Source organism: Chiloscyllium punctatum, chromosome 1, assembly GCF_047496795.1.
Source record: "Chiloscyllium punctatum isolate Juve2018m chromosome 1, sChiPun1.3, whole genome shotgun sequence".
NCBI classification, from domain to species: Eukaryota; Metazoa; Chordata; class Chondrichthyes; order Orectolobiformes; family Hemiscylliidae; genus Chiloscyllium; species Chiloscyllium punctatum.
This window is the reverse complement of record NC_092739.1, coordinates 78,045,942-78,061,578: the sequence shown is the minus strand read 5'-3', so window position 1 is coordinate 78,061,578 and position 15,637 is coordinate 78,045,942. Positions and strand designations below refer to the sequence as shown.

General features: G+C 38.5%; 1 protein-coding gene across 1 annotated transcript in view; it reads left to right on the top strand.

Annotated features, from left to right (window-relative positions):
- kdr (kinase insert domain receptor (a type III receptor tyrosine kinase)) overlaps positions 1 to 15,637 on the top strand; it is a 70,265-nt gene that overhangs the window by 31,678 nt on the left and 22,950 nt on the right. The window contains exons 10-18 of the mRNA XM_072569525.1: positions 9 to 165; positions 4,076 to 4,208; positions 4,526 to 4,634; positions 6,694 to 7,044; positions 7,319 to 7,465; positions 8,349 to 8,480; positions 13,282 to 13,388; positions 13,842 to 13,977; positions 14,630 to 14,734. Of these exons, the coding sequence (XP_072425626.1) occupies positions 9 to 165; positions 4,076 to 4,208; positions 4,526 to 4,634; positions 6,694 to 7,044; positions 7,319 to 7,465; positions 8,349 to 8,480; positions 13,282 to 13,388; positions 13,842 to 13,977; positions 14,630 to 14,734 (1,377 nt within the window). The remainder of the gene's footprint in view (positions 1 to 8; positions 166 to 4,075; positions 4,209 to 4,525; positions 4,635 to 6,693; positions 7,045 to 7,318; positions 7,466 to 8,348; positions 8,481 to 13,281; positions 13,389 to 13,841; positions 13,978 to 14,629; positions 14,735 to 15,637) is intronic.

Genomic DNA, 15,637 nt, shown 5'->3' with positions numbered 1-15,637 from the left:
TTTTGCAGTTCCTCCAAAGATTCATGAAAAAGCTGTGGCTACATATAATGACTTCTATAGCTATGGAAGCAGACAGACTCTGACTTGCACGGTCTATGGCATTCCTTCTCCGGACAGGATTATCTGGGAATGGCAACCAGTAGAGAACTGTAGCTTCCTCCACCAGTAAGTAACCAATAATACTATGTCATTAAAAATTAGATTCAGTTATTATGATTGAAAACATACATATTTGAAGACCTAAATACCCGACTCTTGATTTATTGTGTGTTTCAAGACTGGTCGGTGGAAATCGCTGATTTTCCATGTATCAACTTCTGCGGCCATTGCACACATTCTTTGTAAAATAAAAAAAACGTTTTCTAAAGTGAAGATTAAAGTGTGATACATATGTATCTTAAGCAATATAATAGGACAATAAATAAGGTACAGGTTCAAAAGACTTACAGATGAAATAAAGTCTAATATTTTTTATTCACTCATGGGATGTGGGCATTGCTGACAGGCCAGCATTTATTGCCAATCCTGGTTGTCCTTGAGGCCGTGTTAGAGATCTGCCATCTTCAACCATTATAGTCCATGTGCTGTAGATAGTCCCAAAGGTACACTTACAAAGGAATTCCAGGATCTTTGATCCAGAAACAGTGAAGGAATGGTGATCTATTTCCAAGTCAGGGCGGTGAGTGGCTTGGAGGGGAAAATTGAAGCTGGTGGCATTCCCATGTATCTGCTGCCCTTGTCCTTTTAGATGGAAGCGGTCATGGGTTTGGAAGGTGCTGTCTAAGGATCTTTGGCGAATTTCTGCAGTGCATCTTGTAGATAATATACATAGCTGCTACCGAGTGTCGATGGTGGAGGGAGTGAATGCTTGTGAATGTGATGCTAGTCAAGCTGGCTGCTTTGTCCTGAGTGGTGTCAAATTGTTTTGAGTGTTGTTGGGGCTGCACTCATCCAGGCAAGTGGGGAGAATTCCATCACACTCTTGACTTTGCCTTGTAGATGGTGGATAGGCTTTAGGGAGCTACTAACGGCAGCATTCCTAATCTCTGATGTGCTCCTGTAGCTACTGTGTTTAAATGATGAGTCCAGCTGAGTTTCTGGTCAATGGTAATTCCCACAAGGTTTGCGGGATTCAGTAATGGTAACAGTATTGAATGTCAAGGGACAGTGCTTAGATTGTCTCTTATTGCCAATGATCATTGACTTGCATTTGTATAGTCCAAATGTTACTTGCCACTTGTCAGCCCAAGCCTGGATACTGTCCAGACCTTGCTGCATTTGAACAAAGACTCCTTCAGTGTCTGAGGAGTCACGAATGGTGCTGAACATTGTGCGATCATCGACAAACATCCTTACAGTTGACCTTATTATGAAGGGAAGGTCATTGATAAAGCAGCTGAAGACAGTTGGGCCGAGGAGATCACCCTGAGGAACTCCTGCAGAGATGTCCTGGAGCTGAGATGACTGACCTCCAACAACCACAACCATATTGTTATGTGTCAGGTATAACTCCAACCGGTGGAGAGTTTGCTCCTGAAACCCATTGATTTCAGTCTCCTTAATGTCGTAGTCATTCAAATATATCCTTGTTGCCACCACACCTCTAGAATTCAGCTGTTTTGTCCATGTTTGAACCAAGGCTGTAATGAGGTCAGGAGCTGAGTGGCCCTGGCAGAACCCAAACTGGGCGTCACTGAGCAGGTTATTGCTGAGCAGGTGCTGATTAATAGCACTGTTGATGACACCTTTCATCACTGTACTGCTGATCGAGAATAGACTGATGGCACGATAGTTAGCCAGGTTGGATTTGTCCTGCTTTTTGTGTATAGGACATAATTAGTGGAATTTTCCACATTGTTAAATAGATGCCAGTCCTGTAACTGTACTGGAACAGGTAGGTGAGCAGCAAGTTCTGGAGTCCAAGTCTTCAGTACTATTGCCAGAATATTGTCAGGACCCATAGCCTTTGCAGTATCCAGTGCCTTCAACTGTTTTGTGATATCATGTGGAGTGAATCTAAATGGCTTGTATCTGTAATGCTGGGGATCACCGGAGGAGACCAAGATGGATCACTCAATTGGAACTTCTGGCTGAAGATTGTTGCAAATGCTTCAGCCTTATCTTTTGCACTGATGTGCTGGGCTTGTCATTGAGGATGGGGATATTCTTGGCACCTCTTCCTCCAGTAAGTGTTTAATTGATCACCACCATTCATGACTGAATATGTTAGAATTGCAAAAATCAGACCTGGTCCTTTGATTGTGGTCTCACCTTGCTCTTTCTATCACTTGCTGCTTATACTGTTTATCACACATGTTATTCTGTTTGATAGCTTCACCAGGTTGACACTGCATTTTTAGGTATGCCTGACCCTGTTCCTGGCATGCCCTTCTGCAGTCTCCATTAAACCAGAGTTGATCCCCTGGCTTGATGGTAATGGTTGAGTGGGGGATATGCCAAGCCATGAGGTTACAGATTGTGCTGGAGTATAATTCTCCTGCTATTGATGACCTACAGCACCTCATAGATGCACAGTCTTGCAAGACCTGTTTAAAGTCTGTCCCATTTAGCATAGTAATAGTGACAAACAACACGTTGGAGATTATTCTCAATGTGATGGTGGGACTTCATCTCCACAAGGACTGTGCGGTGGTCACTCTGACTGATACTGTCATGGACAGATGCATCTGCAGCCAGCAGATTGGTCAGGATGATGTCAAGTATGTTTTTTCCTCTTGTTTGTTTTGAAATCTGAGTGCCTAGTGCTGCAAGTCCTGTAGTACTTCATGAGACTTGACACAGTCTTTCAATAGCTACAGAGTTGTAAAAAGACTTATGCTGTGCAGCAACTGAACTCCTAAAAGATCTGTTTCTATGTGCCTATACAAGATTCATTTATTCCAGAGGAAGTATATTGATTGATATTTACAATGAGTTATAACCTCTCACACTAGGACCCAAGAGGCTTCTCTTATCTTGGCTCAGCAGAAGGTCCGGTAGACTTCCTGCATGACAATCCTGGGCAATCTGCTTTCCTGTTGTTTGTTTGGCTACTAACTTCCACTTGCTCTTTCCTCTACCACCCCCATTGTTTTCCTTTTTCAATCACGGATGCAAGAATTTTATTGAGGACTGCAGAGGTTTCTCTGTCTCCTTATCTTCCTCAGGAGTTGAATTATCTCTGGCACCAAACTTCATTTATCAAAGCCATTCTTCCAAAAATAGGTATTTCCGTCTGTATGTATTGTAATTGGAAATCATTGAAGGAGTTTAAATGATATTTTGAAATTTATTTCTGTATATGTTATTTATATATATATATTTATATATATAGAAATAAATTACATATATATTTTAAAGATTAATTGATTTCAATGATTTTTGTTTTGATTTGGCAAGAGTGTGATAAGAAATGGTTTTCGTTTTAATTGAAATAATGAAACTTTGTGGGTGACCCAATAATGCTTTGCATTTAGATAAAAAGACTGCAGTGTTTGTTTTGTGAATGATTACATTTATATATTTACACAAGAATGGTAATCTTCATTAATGTCATATTGAAGTCAACATTCTAAGTAGTTCAATAGAGGACAGATATTTTCAAACACTTGCTCATTATATTAGCGAAAGTACACTTTTATTAACTTGTTCAACATGAAAAGCTTTCCTATTTTTCTAAGAACTTAGTTTAGTTGGATAACACCTTTTACATAGTGAGGTCAGAGTGAGTGCCAACAACTGTTCAACTGTTTGAATGAAGAGAGTAATCATAGTTAATTCCAATCTTGACCACTTCTGACATTGACAGAGCTAACAAGAAGGCAATATTGATAATCCTGCAGGGATATTGCAGCTGGTTATAAACTAGCATTGCTTATATATCAGATCTGTTAAAAGTGCAGACTCAGGATAGAGATGAGGACTTCACTGATACACATACTCCATACCGAAGGTTTATTTTAATCACTGAGGAAAAAAGAGACCACACTCATTATTTGCTAGAACCACATACATCTTTATTAATTTGGAGGCATGCTTTAATGACAATGCACTGATGCTAATTTATTTTTAACAGTTCTCAAAGAGAATTGAGAAACCCCTCTCAGTTGCATGAAAATAAAAACTGGAGGAACATTGCAGACAATGATGGCAGCAACAAGATCGAGAGGACAGAGCCTCGGACCATTTTTCTTGAAGGGAAGCACAAGGTGAATCAACCGTTAACAAATATAGCTAAACAAACACACTCAATTTTAAATGCCATTAAGTTAATAAGTATATAAACTAAAGGCAATATTTACTCAGACATTTATTCAGACTTAAAAGCTGAATAGTGAAATCCATTATTTAGCTAGAATTAATTATTCTTTGTGAGACTGTACTAATCTTTAGAATTTTATATTTTAATTAATTGCTTATAAGTGTCTCTTTCTACATACACTCCTTTAGTCAGAATGAATACTGATATCTGAACTCATCCCTGTGCATTACTTATGTGGTTCTGCTTTCTGAATGTCCTTTCTAGGTGGTCAGCACCCTTGTGATTCAGGCAGCAAATGTCTGTGCTATGTACAGATGTCGGGCTTTTAACAAAGTGGGACGAGATGAGAGGGTTATCTTCTTTCATGTAACCAGTGAGTAAATGCTGCAACATCTTATTAAGAGAAAGCCTGAAGGGACTACTCAGACTTGCACTTTGAGATTTGAGAACTAAATGATTACAAACATATATATATTGATATGCCGAACAGCTGTCATGGCTCCTGGAAAAGCAATTGTTTAAAAATTGAGGCAATCCTCATACACTAAGTAAGCTCAATGTTGCAAATAACTTTATAACAGACGACTCAAATTGTGAATGGATTATTTATATGCAGTCAAGCTCACACTAACAAAGGCAAATAATGAAAAGGCAGATTTTATGGAACAGCTGTCCTGACCTGACAGTTTCAGTCATTGTAGGCAGTGGTCTTCTCTCATTTTTATCTGTAACAGTTAATAGATGGAAGATCACATAGGTTCCACTGATCACTGCATCTGAAAATCTGCATTAGAGTGTTAATCCCTAAAATTGACTTTAAAGCTTTAACAAAATGCTAAAAGATCAACATTTCCAATCTTGAAAGATTTTGAAAACTCTAGGGTGTAAGTGGCTGCCAGTAGTATGAAGTGGTCTTGATAGCAAGATAGAAACTATTTTCTCTTTATTAACTTAAAAATAAGCTTGTTTTGTGCTTTGTACCTAATGGAGAATACATAACTCAAATTGCTGTTTTAAAAATATATTAACTCTTTCAAAACAAAGATGTATTTGCTAAAAATAGACTTGTGGAGCACTTGATCTTACCTCCCTCTTGTTACTGTTATGTAAAGTTGTATATGCAATGGCAATTGAAAGAAATCTATCACTTTTCCAATTATAGTCTGGGACATAGGAATAGGTTGCAGGTGAGCAGAAATTTATAGCTATAATCTACTCATCCACTTACACTGAAAACAGTGGCCAGGAAATTGGAATTGCATTTCAAATTAGAATGCAATCCAGATGCGGTGCACATGCCTAATGAGGCTTGTGTCAGGATTACAGTATATTGGCCTGTTAGCCTCATTAGATCAGCATAGACAAACTGCAGGCATTATTCACATTACCAGAGACAGCTTGATGAAAGTATTGATTGTCCTTAATTATTAGCAATGTGGAACTCCTGGTGATCCAGTGAAACATCACATCCTATGATAGTACTATGATCCTGTTAAGTAACTTGAAATTTAAAGTCTGACGTCTTCAAAGTAGATAGATACTCTTTTAAATTTATTTTGTAACCTGTGATTAAGTTCAAGTGTTAGTCACTTCTTACAAAATTCTGACTAACAGATTAATTATTTTTGAGTCTCAGTGTGTGGACTGTTTGGAAAATTTTATTTCCTGCATAGAAAACAATTTCATGTGACCTTATTAAACCACGGAAATCACTTCTTGCTGAAGAGGCAATGGCATTTTACTAAAGTTTGTTTTAATCTGATAAATTATCATTCTTGTTTTAGCAGACAAATATATGGTCAAGTCTGTTTATACACCACTGATTAGATTAGTAGACAATATGTTTATGATTCTTGTATTTATAAAATGTTGAGAAACAATGGTTACAACTGAATACAAATAGTGAGAAGCAGGTTTTGTTTTGCTAATTTTCTTAAGAAATATTGAACAATAATTAAAAAGATCAAATATGAGTGCCTTTTATTATTTGAAGACCCAGGTGTAAAATATGTTTTCATTCCTTGGCTATGGTTTTGTATATTTACTACTCCGCCAGCTGTAATATTTGGCTAGACTAACCAAGCCAAACAAAAGCTTTTCAAATTATACCTTTTTAACACTGGGCACTCCATTTGATCGAAACAAATTACATGAATGACTGATTCTAAATAAGGGAAATATTTTTATAATTCAGATGCAAATTTGTTTAATAGTTCAACATTAATATACATTTTAAGTGCCTTATGCTTATCAACATTAACTGCCTTTTAAAAGACAAACTATTAGTGCTTTCCTCAGAAAAAGATAAGATTATTACCAGAACTCGAAGAGTCTTTGCAAATTTTGGTACCTTTAACATTATTTTGGTAGGCATGGTATAGCAGCTTCATAGAAAAGAAATAATTGATTAGATTATAATATTGATTTTTCAGAGGGACTTGAAATTAATTTGCTGCCTACTGATCGCCCCATTGAAAAGGATAATGTAACTCTTCAGTGCAAAGCAGACAAATTTACATACGAGAACCTAAAATGGTACAAGGTCCATTCTAAAATTCTCCAAAGCTGCCGTGGCAACCTTGCCATCCTCCCATGTGAAGATCTCCAACGTGATGCACAACCAATGACCTGGAGGATGGTTTCTGATCACAAGACTGAAAATATTACCATTGAACTGAGCTTTGGCAATGTATCCCTTCATGATCAAGGAGTCTATCTTTGTGAAGCCCAGAATAAAAAGACTGGTGAAAAGCACTGTATAATGAAAACTGTTTCCGTCGAAGGTGAGAAAACATGGATCCACATTGTGCTACTACTTTTTAGTGAATATTTCTGCCTATGAGAGTAATAAATACTGGCAGTGTCAGCTTTTCCATTTAATAGTAAATGGTAATATTGGGCAGAAACAAATTTCAGGTGTTGTGTAAGAAAGCGGTGATCTGCCCCTTTTTGATTTTCAATTCTATTCATACAGTGCAATCAATTCACAGTTCTAAAAATGTTTGACAACCCAGAAAGATACTGACTAAGTAAAGTTTCTGTTGATCTTCATTGCAGCTCAACAGATTCCACTGGTGCTTCAGAATCTAACCGACCAAACTGTGAATATGAGTTCGTCCATAGAGATGAAATGTGATGTGGTCGGGGCACCGAGCCCACATATTATATGGTACAAAAATAACAAGCAGCTTCTGGAAATGTCAGGTAGGGAGATTAAAATTACCCTGAATAAAACCTATATTGAAGCATACCTAAGTAACAGTGCCAACATTCAGGTTTATTTAACTCATCTTATAAAGCACCATGGCAATCTTTGGGAATAATTTTGATCTTGGATGATGGTGTTAAGGTAGATGAAACTGTACCAGCTCTGTTATCCATTTTTTCCTGGTTTTCATTTCCATTTATTGAGGTATGCAGCATCCAGTTAAAATTATATCCAAAGTCAAAATTACCCCAATGCTGTTTAGATTACTTAGGAACAGAAGTAGGCTATTCAGCCCCTCAAGCCTGTTCCACTTTCCTTTCATCAGTGCCTTTAAGGAATATCTGATTAATTCACGTTCTTCCTAACATAAAAAAACTCAAAATGCCTGTTTTAATCAGCCATTGGTTCCCAGTAAGAAAAAGTGCATAATATAGGTAAGGGAGGAACTCAGCACTGCCAATGCTCCTGCAATCAAATAGCAAGCTCACTGTCAGAGCACACAAGATTATTTATTCCATTGGTATTACTGGATGATGGGTATCCTTGTGCAGATGTACTGAATATTATGCTCAGAAGTGAAGGGGAGGGAAGAAGAGAATAAAAAAGTAAAACTGATGCTGATTTAATATAATAAATATTACTTATTGCTTCACAGTAAACAAAGAAAGCCAATTCAAGTTTATAGGTGTTTTAAAATATCATACAAGAAATAATGAACATTATATCAAAACGACGCTTGGCACTATTACTTTTTAAAATCACCTTATTATTCATTGTTTCTTTTCATTTTTGTTCATGTAATGAATTGCAATATTGCGACTGCTGCAGGAAGTAGTGATCCATTGATCAAACATGGTGTGTCTGTCTGTGTCCTGCCAGGCATTGTTCTAAATGAGCTGAACAGGACCTTGACCATCCAGAGATTAAAGAAGGAAGATGAAGGAAGATACAAGTGCGAGGCTTGTAACATACAGGGCTGTGCGGAGACTTCTGCCCTGATTGCTGTGAAAGGTTGGGAAGCCAAGACAAAACCAAAATGATTTTCAGTCTGAATAACAATTGGGTAGTTTTAAAATGAAATGTGATAGTTGTGGTCAGTAAAAAGAAAGTATTCTTATTGTTTGCTCATGATATAAGGTTATTATGGCACAAGTTGTTTTGTAATCATTTTATAATTATTTACTGACAAATATAGTCGTGTACTCCAAATAATTAATATACATGGATTTGCATTTTGTTTGCTAGCACAGAACAATTCTTTCTATTAACTATCAAATGCTGGGCTGTACTTATTTTTGTTGTGTGGAAATAAAGGGTATTTTTACATTAACTAAATACTAAAACCATTTCTTAAAATAATAAAGCCTTTATATCTAAATCTTGGTCCTTATTCTTCATACCATAATCTTACTAATGTACAAATCTGTTACTGTTAATATCTACACAACAAGGAGGAGACATTATTTTAATTGTAGATATTTTTAATAAACTCGTTTCGAGATGCTATAACATACCTTTGGAATAGGTAGGACTTGAACCCATGAAGTAACACTATTTCATTTGTGCTTTATACAGAAAACAACAATTGTGCATAGCTACCAACTAACTTGTATAACTGTGTTCATTGATAACTTAAATTCTGACAATAAATAAGTTAACTGGTGACAGCATGGAGTTAAAGTGTTGACTGAATCCAATGGTGAATTGAAGCTAAATAATTGCTCCCTAAATTTTCTACCTTAGTCTGATTATTTTAATTATTGACTATGTGTGAAGAACATACTGAGTTCATTTGTGTCAGGATGTTTAAAAAAAAAATTGCAATCTTGAATGAAAGCAGAAATTGCTGGAAATATGCATCAAGTCTTTCATCACCAAGACAGAAAATGTAAGAATTATAAATTGGGTAAAGATCTATTCTAATGAAATGTTAACTAGTCTTTTCATTTTTCAGATGGTGATAGACTTGCTATGTTATTCCAGCATTTCCTGCTTTTATTATAATTCAGTGAGTTGCTCATTTATATTAATTAGCTTATCAACCTATACTGTGAATTATGTTTCAGTACTTATCAGTGATGGTTTACATTGACTTGAAGTGCACTAAAGCTCCAACTGGAGGAGCAAGGGGAGATGTCGGGCCACTCATCCAATCATTTTTTTTAGAACTTAACCAGTCCAGTTTTTGCCACTGGGTTCATCCTACTCTTGTCGCTATTGTATCCATGGCCGAGGAAATCCAAGCCTGGTAGCTATAGTTGCATGATCTGGTGCTGGCATGGAGGTATCAGGTATTTCCTTTTCCCTGTATCTTTCCTGTGCCCATTGATAGCACTTCCTACCCACACCCCCACAATCATAAATCACACTTTCTCCTTTACCCTTGCCTGATCTCTCAAAAGTAGGCAAGCAAGCCAGATCCTAGCTAAATCCCCCTTTTTATCTTGGTGTTCACTTCCAGCGATGTTCTCTGTTAGACCTGTCTGACATGAGCACTGCTTCCATTATTATCATTCATAGAGATATACAGCATGGAAACAGACCCTTCGGTCCAACTTGTCCATGCTGACCAGATATCCCAACCCAATCTAATCCCACCTGCCAGCATCTGGCCCATATCCCTTCAAATCCTTCCTACTCATATACCCATGTAGATGCCTTTTAAATGCTGCAACCACACTAGCCTCCACCACTTCCTCTGGCAGCTCATTCCATGCACATACCACCCTCTGCGTGAAAAAGTTGCTCCTAGGTCTCTTGTATATCTAGGACTGGACTTCAGTTCCTGACAGGTGAAAATCTCTCCTCCAACCTATTAATGTCCCATGACCAGATTCCTCCAAGACATTTTAGCCAGTGAGGGGTGCTCGGATCAGGGTGCCATTAAAGCAGCCCAGTGGTTGGACTTTGGCCTCTTGTGTCACCCTACTATCTGAATGTGAGCATTTTACAACAGTTTTCACCATTGGAAGACACCAGCAGCATACCAGAACTTTAAGAATCAGGGGACATGTACGTGTAATGGACATTACTAAGGAGAAGGAAGCTGAAAGGTCTCAAAAGTGGATAAATCACTCAGACCAGATTAACTATACCCCAGAGTTCTGAAGGAGGTAGTTGAAGAGATTGTGGAAGCATTGTTGGTGTCCTGTCAGGAATCACTAGAGTTAGAGTAGTCCCAGAGGACTGGAAAAAGACTAATGTAACACCCCTGTTTAAGAAGAAAGGGAGACAGAAGATAGGAAACTATAGTCTGGTTAGCCTGATCTCAGTTAGAATCATAGAGTCATAGAAATGTACAGCATGGGAACAGATACTTCGGTCCAACACATCCACGTCGACCAGATATCCCAAATGAATCTAGTCCCATTTGCCAGCACTTGGCCCATATCTCTCTAAACCCTTCATATTCATATACCCATCCAGCTGCCTTTTAAATGCTGTAATTGTCCATACCTCCACTTCTTCTGGCAGCTCATTCCATACACACATTAACCTCTGTGTGAAAAAGTTGACCCTTAGGTTCCTTTTATATGTTTCCCCTCTCACCCTATGTCCTCTAGCTCTGAACTCCCCCACCCCAGGGAAAAGATCTTGTCTATTTACCCTATCCATGCCCCTCATGATTTTATAAACCTCTGCAAGGTCACCCTTCAGCCTCCGATGCTCAAGGAAAACAGCCCCAATTTATTCAGCCTTTCCCTATCGCTCAAACCTTCCAATCCTGGCAATATCCTTGTAGTCTTTTCTGACACCTTTCAAGTTTCATAACATCCTTCCTATAAGAGGGAGACCAGAATTGTACACTGTATTCCAGAAGTGGCCTAACCAATGTCCTGTGCAGCCACAACATGCCCTCCCAACTCCTATACTTAATGCTCTGACCAATATTGGAAAGCATACCAAATGTTGCCTCCACTATCCTATCTATCTGCAACTCCACTTTCAAGGAATTATGAACCTGCACTCCAAGTTATTGGTAGGAATTCAGAGTCCATTATTAAGTGGAGTTCCACAGGGACTAGTGTTGGAACCACAACTATTCACGGTATACATTGACAACCTGGACAAGGGAACTGAGGGCAGTGTTGCTAAGTTTGAAAATGACACAAAAATAGGTGGAGGGACAAGTAATGTTGAGAAATAAGGGTCAGTACAGAAGGACTTGGACAGGCTAGAAGAGTGGGCAAAGAAGTGGCTGATGCACTACTTTGTGGGAAAGAGTGACGTTATGCATTTTGGTAGGAATAATAAAATCATAGAATTCTTACAGTGTGGAAGCAAGCCATTCTCCCATCGAGCCCACACTGACCCTCCAAAGAGTATCCCACGCAGACCCATCCTTTACCCTATTTCTATAAACCTGCATTTCCCATGGCTAATCCACCGAGCCTGTTATCCCTTGACATTACGGGCAATTTAGCATGGCCATTCTACCTAACCTACACATCATTGTTGTAGAGTATCTTCTAAATGGGGAAAGGGGATTCGGAAATCTTAAGCACAAATGGACTTGGGAGTCCTAGTTTGGGATTCTCTTAAGTTTCATTTGGCAGTTAGGAAGGCAAACGCAAAGTTAGCATTCATTTTCAGAGGGCTATAATACAAAAGCAACAATGCACTGCTAAGGCTGTGTAAAGCTGTGGTCTGACTGCATTTGGAATATTGTGAGCAGTTTTGGGCCCCATATCTGGGGAAGCATGAGGTGGCATTGGAGGAGGTCCAGAGGATGTTTATAAGAATGATCTGTGTCTGTACCCAATGGGGTGTAGAAGGATGGAGTGGGGGGGGGAGGAGGTGGATTCTGATTGAAACTTACAGAATATTCAGAAGTGTGGATAGGGTAGATGTGGTGAAGATGTTTCTGCTGCTAGTAGAAGAGGCTAGGACCTGAGGGTACACAGTGACGGGATGACCTTTTAGAACTTAGATGTGGAGGAATTTCTTTCGAGGATGGTTAATCTGTGGAAGCTATTAGTGCAGAAGGCTATTGAGGCCAAGGATTTGAGTATATTTAGGACCGAGATAGTTGGGCTCTTTGATTGGTGAGGGGATCAAAGGTTACTGTGAGAAGAAAGGAGAATGGGGTTGAGAAACATATCAGCCATGATGGAATGATGGAGCAAACATAATGGGCTGAATGGCCTAATTCTACACCCTTGTCTTATGGTCATATGGTAATGGATAGTTTCCACTTGTGTCTACTGGAGTCTACAGGACCTTGCTCATTTCTGGACAGAAACAACATATAAAGATATTATGTCTAATTCGACTCAACAAATAGTTGGTTCATTTATTAAGGCATCATCATCATTTACAGCCAACCTGCCTGAATAAAGTTTAAACAAAGCTTGGCACTGCATTGTCAGTGATCATTAATTAGGTACACTGTTTGTGGCAATATCTCTTCAAGATTAGAGTCTACTTACCAACCAATCAGCAGTCTCCTCTTGTATAGTATATCTTGTTTTCCGTAAACTTTGTTATTCTTACAAAATTTCCTGATGAGCACAAGGTGAAAAGATTTGACAAACTTTATCTTTTTTTCAGCAATACATAGGCATTGCTTTTTTTTGTCGTACAGAGTAGGATATGTATTTCTGAAATCATGTGAATACTGAGGTATATTGTGAAATTTAGTTTTTAACTTAATGTAAATTGTTATTAAAAACTCATCTTGCTCACTCTTTTTTCCAACTGTTTTGGTATCGATGTAAAGCTTGATGTGTGCATGTACTAGTGCTTTATAAATTCCTGTCTATGATAACATGTAACTCCGCAAAACTGAAAGGATTTTTTTCTTCTATTTTAGGATTTGAAGATAAGGCAAACCTTGAATTGATCATCCTCGTTGGCACTGGTGTGATTGCCTTGTTCTTTTGGTTGCTTCTAATAATCATCTTGCGAACAGTAAAACGGGTAATAAAACATTTCACTATTGTCCCATGGGAACATACATTGACTGACAAATGAAAACTGACTGTAGCCTTTTTATGCGGATCTTTCCTTTGTGTTTAAAACAACACGTGCATTTTTTTCTTCCTTTCCTTAATGCAGCTGCATGATTCAATGAAGGATTGACTAATGTGTGTTAATTAGAATTTCTATTCATGAGCGAGAAAAAGCCTCGTACCTCAATGCAGCATGCTTAGGATGGCCCTTGTGTATTACAATGAAATGTGAAGTAATTGCAAGTTAGGCATGCATGTTCAATTCAGCTGGTGTGCTGGATGCTTTTGTTTGTTTGGCAACATTTAATTCTGGATCATTGACTGCTCTGTGTCCTTTCTCAACAGTCAATAAAGTGAGCATAACCACTCTGTGAACACAGGGCTGGCAGTTAAAGTAACTTGACTTGTCACTCTTTTCCAGCCCAGTGATGCAGAACTGAAGGCTGGCTACTTGTCAATCATCATGGACCCAGATGAAATGTCTATGGATGAACAGTGTAAAAGACTGTCATATGATGCCAGTAAATGGGAGTTTCCCAGGGATAGACTTAAATTAGGTGAGATTCTACACTCCAATCCTTATGAAGGCCATATGTATTCCTTCACCTGCACACACAATCTCTCAATTGACCATACATTTATACAATTGTTATATTTGATGGTACTGAAATATTTTTTGTTCTGTGTTAGTAAGTCTACATCCTTTTGTCTGCAAGCTTTGTGAAGGATCTTACCATCCTTGACTGAGAGTTATAGATCAGAAGATTGGGATAAAGCCAGTTATTATTATGCTGTGGATGTTTACTTGTTTCTCCCTCTGAAAATTTGATAAATAAGACTGCAGTCAACAAAACCTATGAAAATCTGTTCTTTACGAAGAACATGCCCCTGCAGTAGTCATAGCCATAGATGTCTACAGTGCAGAAAAAAAGCCATTTGGCTTGCATAGAAAATATGTTACATTTTTGTAAATAAGTTTTGACAGTAATATTGACCTGTTCCTTGGTAAGCCACAGCTTCATTACTAACACCAGAGCTATTGAGTTTTCTTCGGTAAAACCTTTTCCCTTGAATGTTGCATACTATTGTCTGAAAAGGCCCCAATTTGTATTCCCCATAGTGTGGGATTTGCCAAGAATTTTCAAAGCAGCTGATTTATTAGTTCATATAATTCTCATGATTGAAAGGTCCTTTTATTTCTTTAATCAGGCAAACCTTTGGGTTGTGGAGCTTTTGGCAAAGTGGTTGAAGCAGCTGCATTTAATATTGAAAAAGCCTCTACTTGCAGAACTGTTGCTGTCAAGATGTTGAAAGGTAAATGAAAGCTGGAAAGATTTTGTTTAAAATTGTCAGTCTACGTTTGCTCAGCTTCTGAAGGCAGCTTTTCCAAACCAAGAACAATCAATTAATTTATTATAATTCTCATAATTTGAAAACTGGCAGGTGAGAATGTAAAATAAAGTGGCATGCCACCATCCACTGGTGTGCCATCTGCCTATCTAGCCTTGCTGCCCAATATGAGATTGGGAGGTATCAGAAGGGTCACACACTTGGAGCTAATTGAGGCCCTTATGCTGATGTTTAATGCTGATTTGAAGGGCAATGGGAGAAGCCTGTGCCCAGTCTGTAGCATGTCAGGTTTAACCCTGTAGACTTTACTCTTTCTTGAGCTCTCATTCCTAAGTCCCCTCTGATAGATTTTATTCTGAGCATCTATCCTTCTCTGCCCTACCTTGTTCAAAATTCCCTTTCCACTCGCCTCGTCAAGACCATGCTAAATGTCTTGCAATCTTGGGGCCATAATGCCCCAGTGGATTTGTTTGACTGGTGATTCTCGGGGTGGGAGAGGTGGGGGGGTTTGGGGCGGGATCTTCCTGAACCTGAGGGGTGGAGGTTCCCCCTTCAATTTATTAATGAGCTATTAAATGACTGTGGCAAAGATGTTGCTGTACTGGGCATGTGCTAGTCATGAGCAGGGAACTGTAGCATCTTGTTAAAACTGATCCATGGTCTTTGTGCAGCTATAATGTGCCTAGTATTTGGGAAAAGAGTCCGTTAGACTTTGTAGGAGTTTCTGCCACTGAAATGTTAAGGTTCCAGCTGACCTTCATATACAGTACATTTCGTTAATCTTTGCGTCAAGAGTAGTCTAAAACCTCTCAAAGCAAAACAGTCAGAAGAACGGCTCAAATTCTGTAAGGAAATTGTTAATTGGGA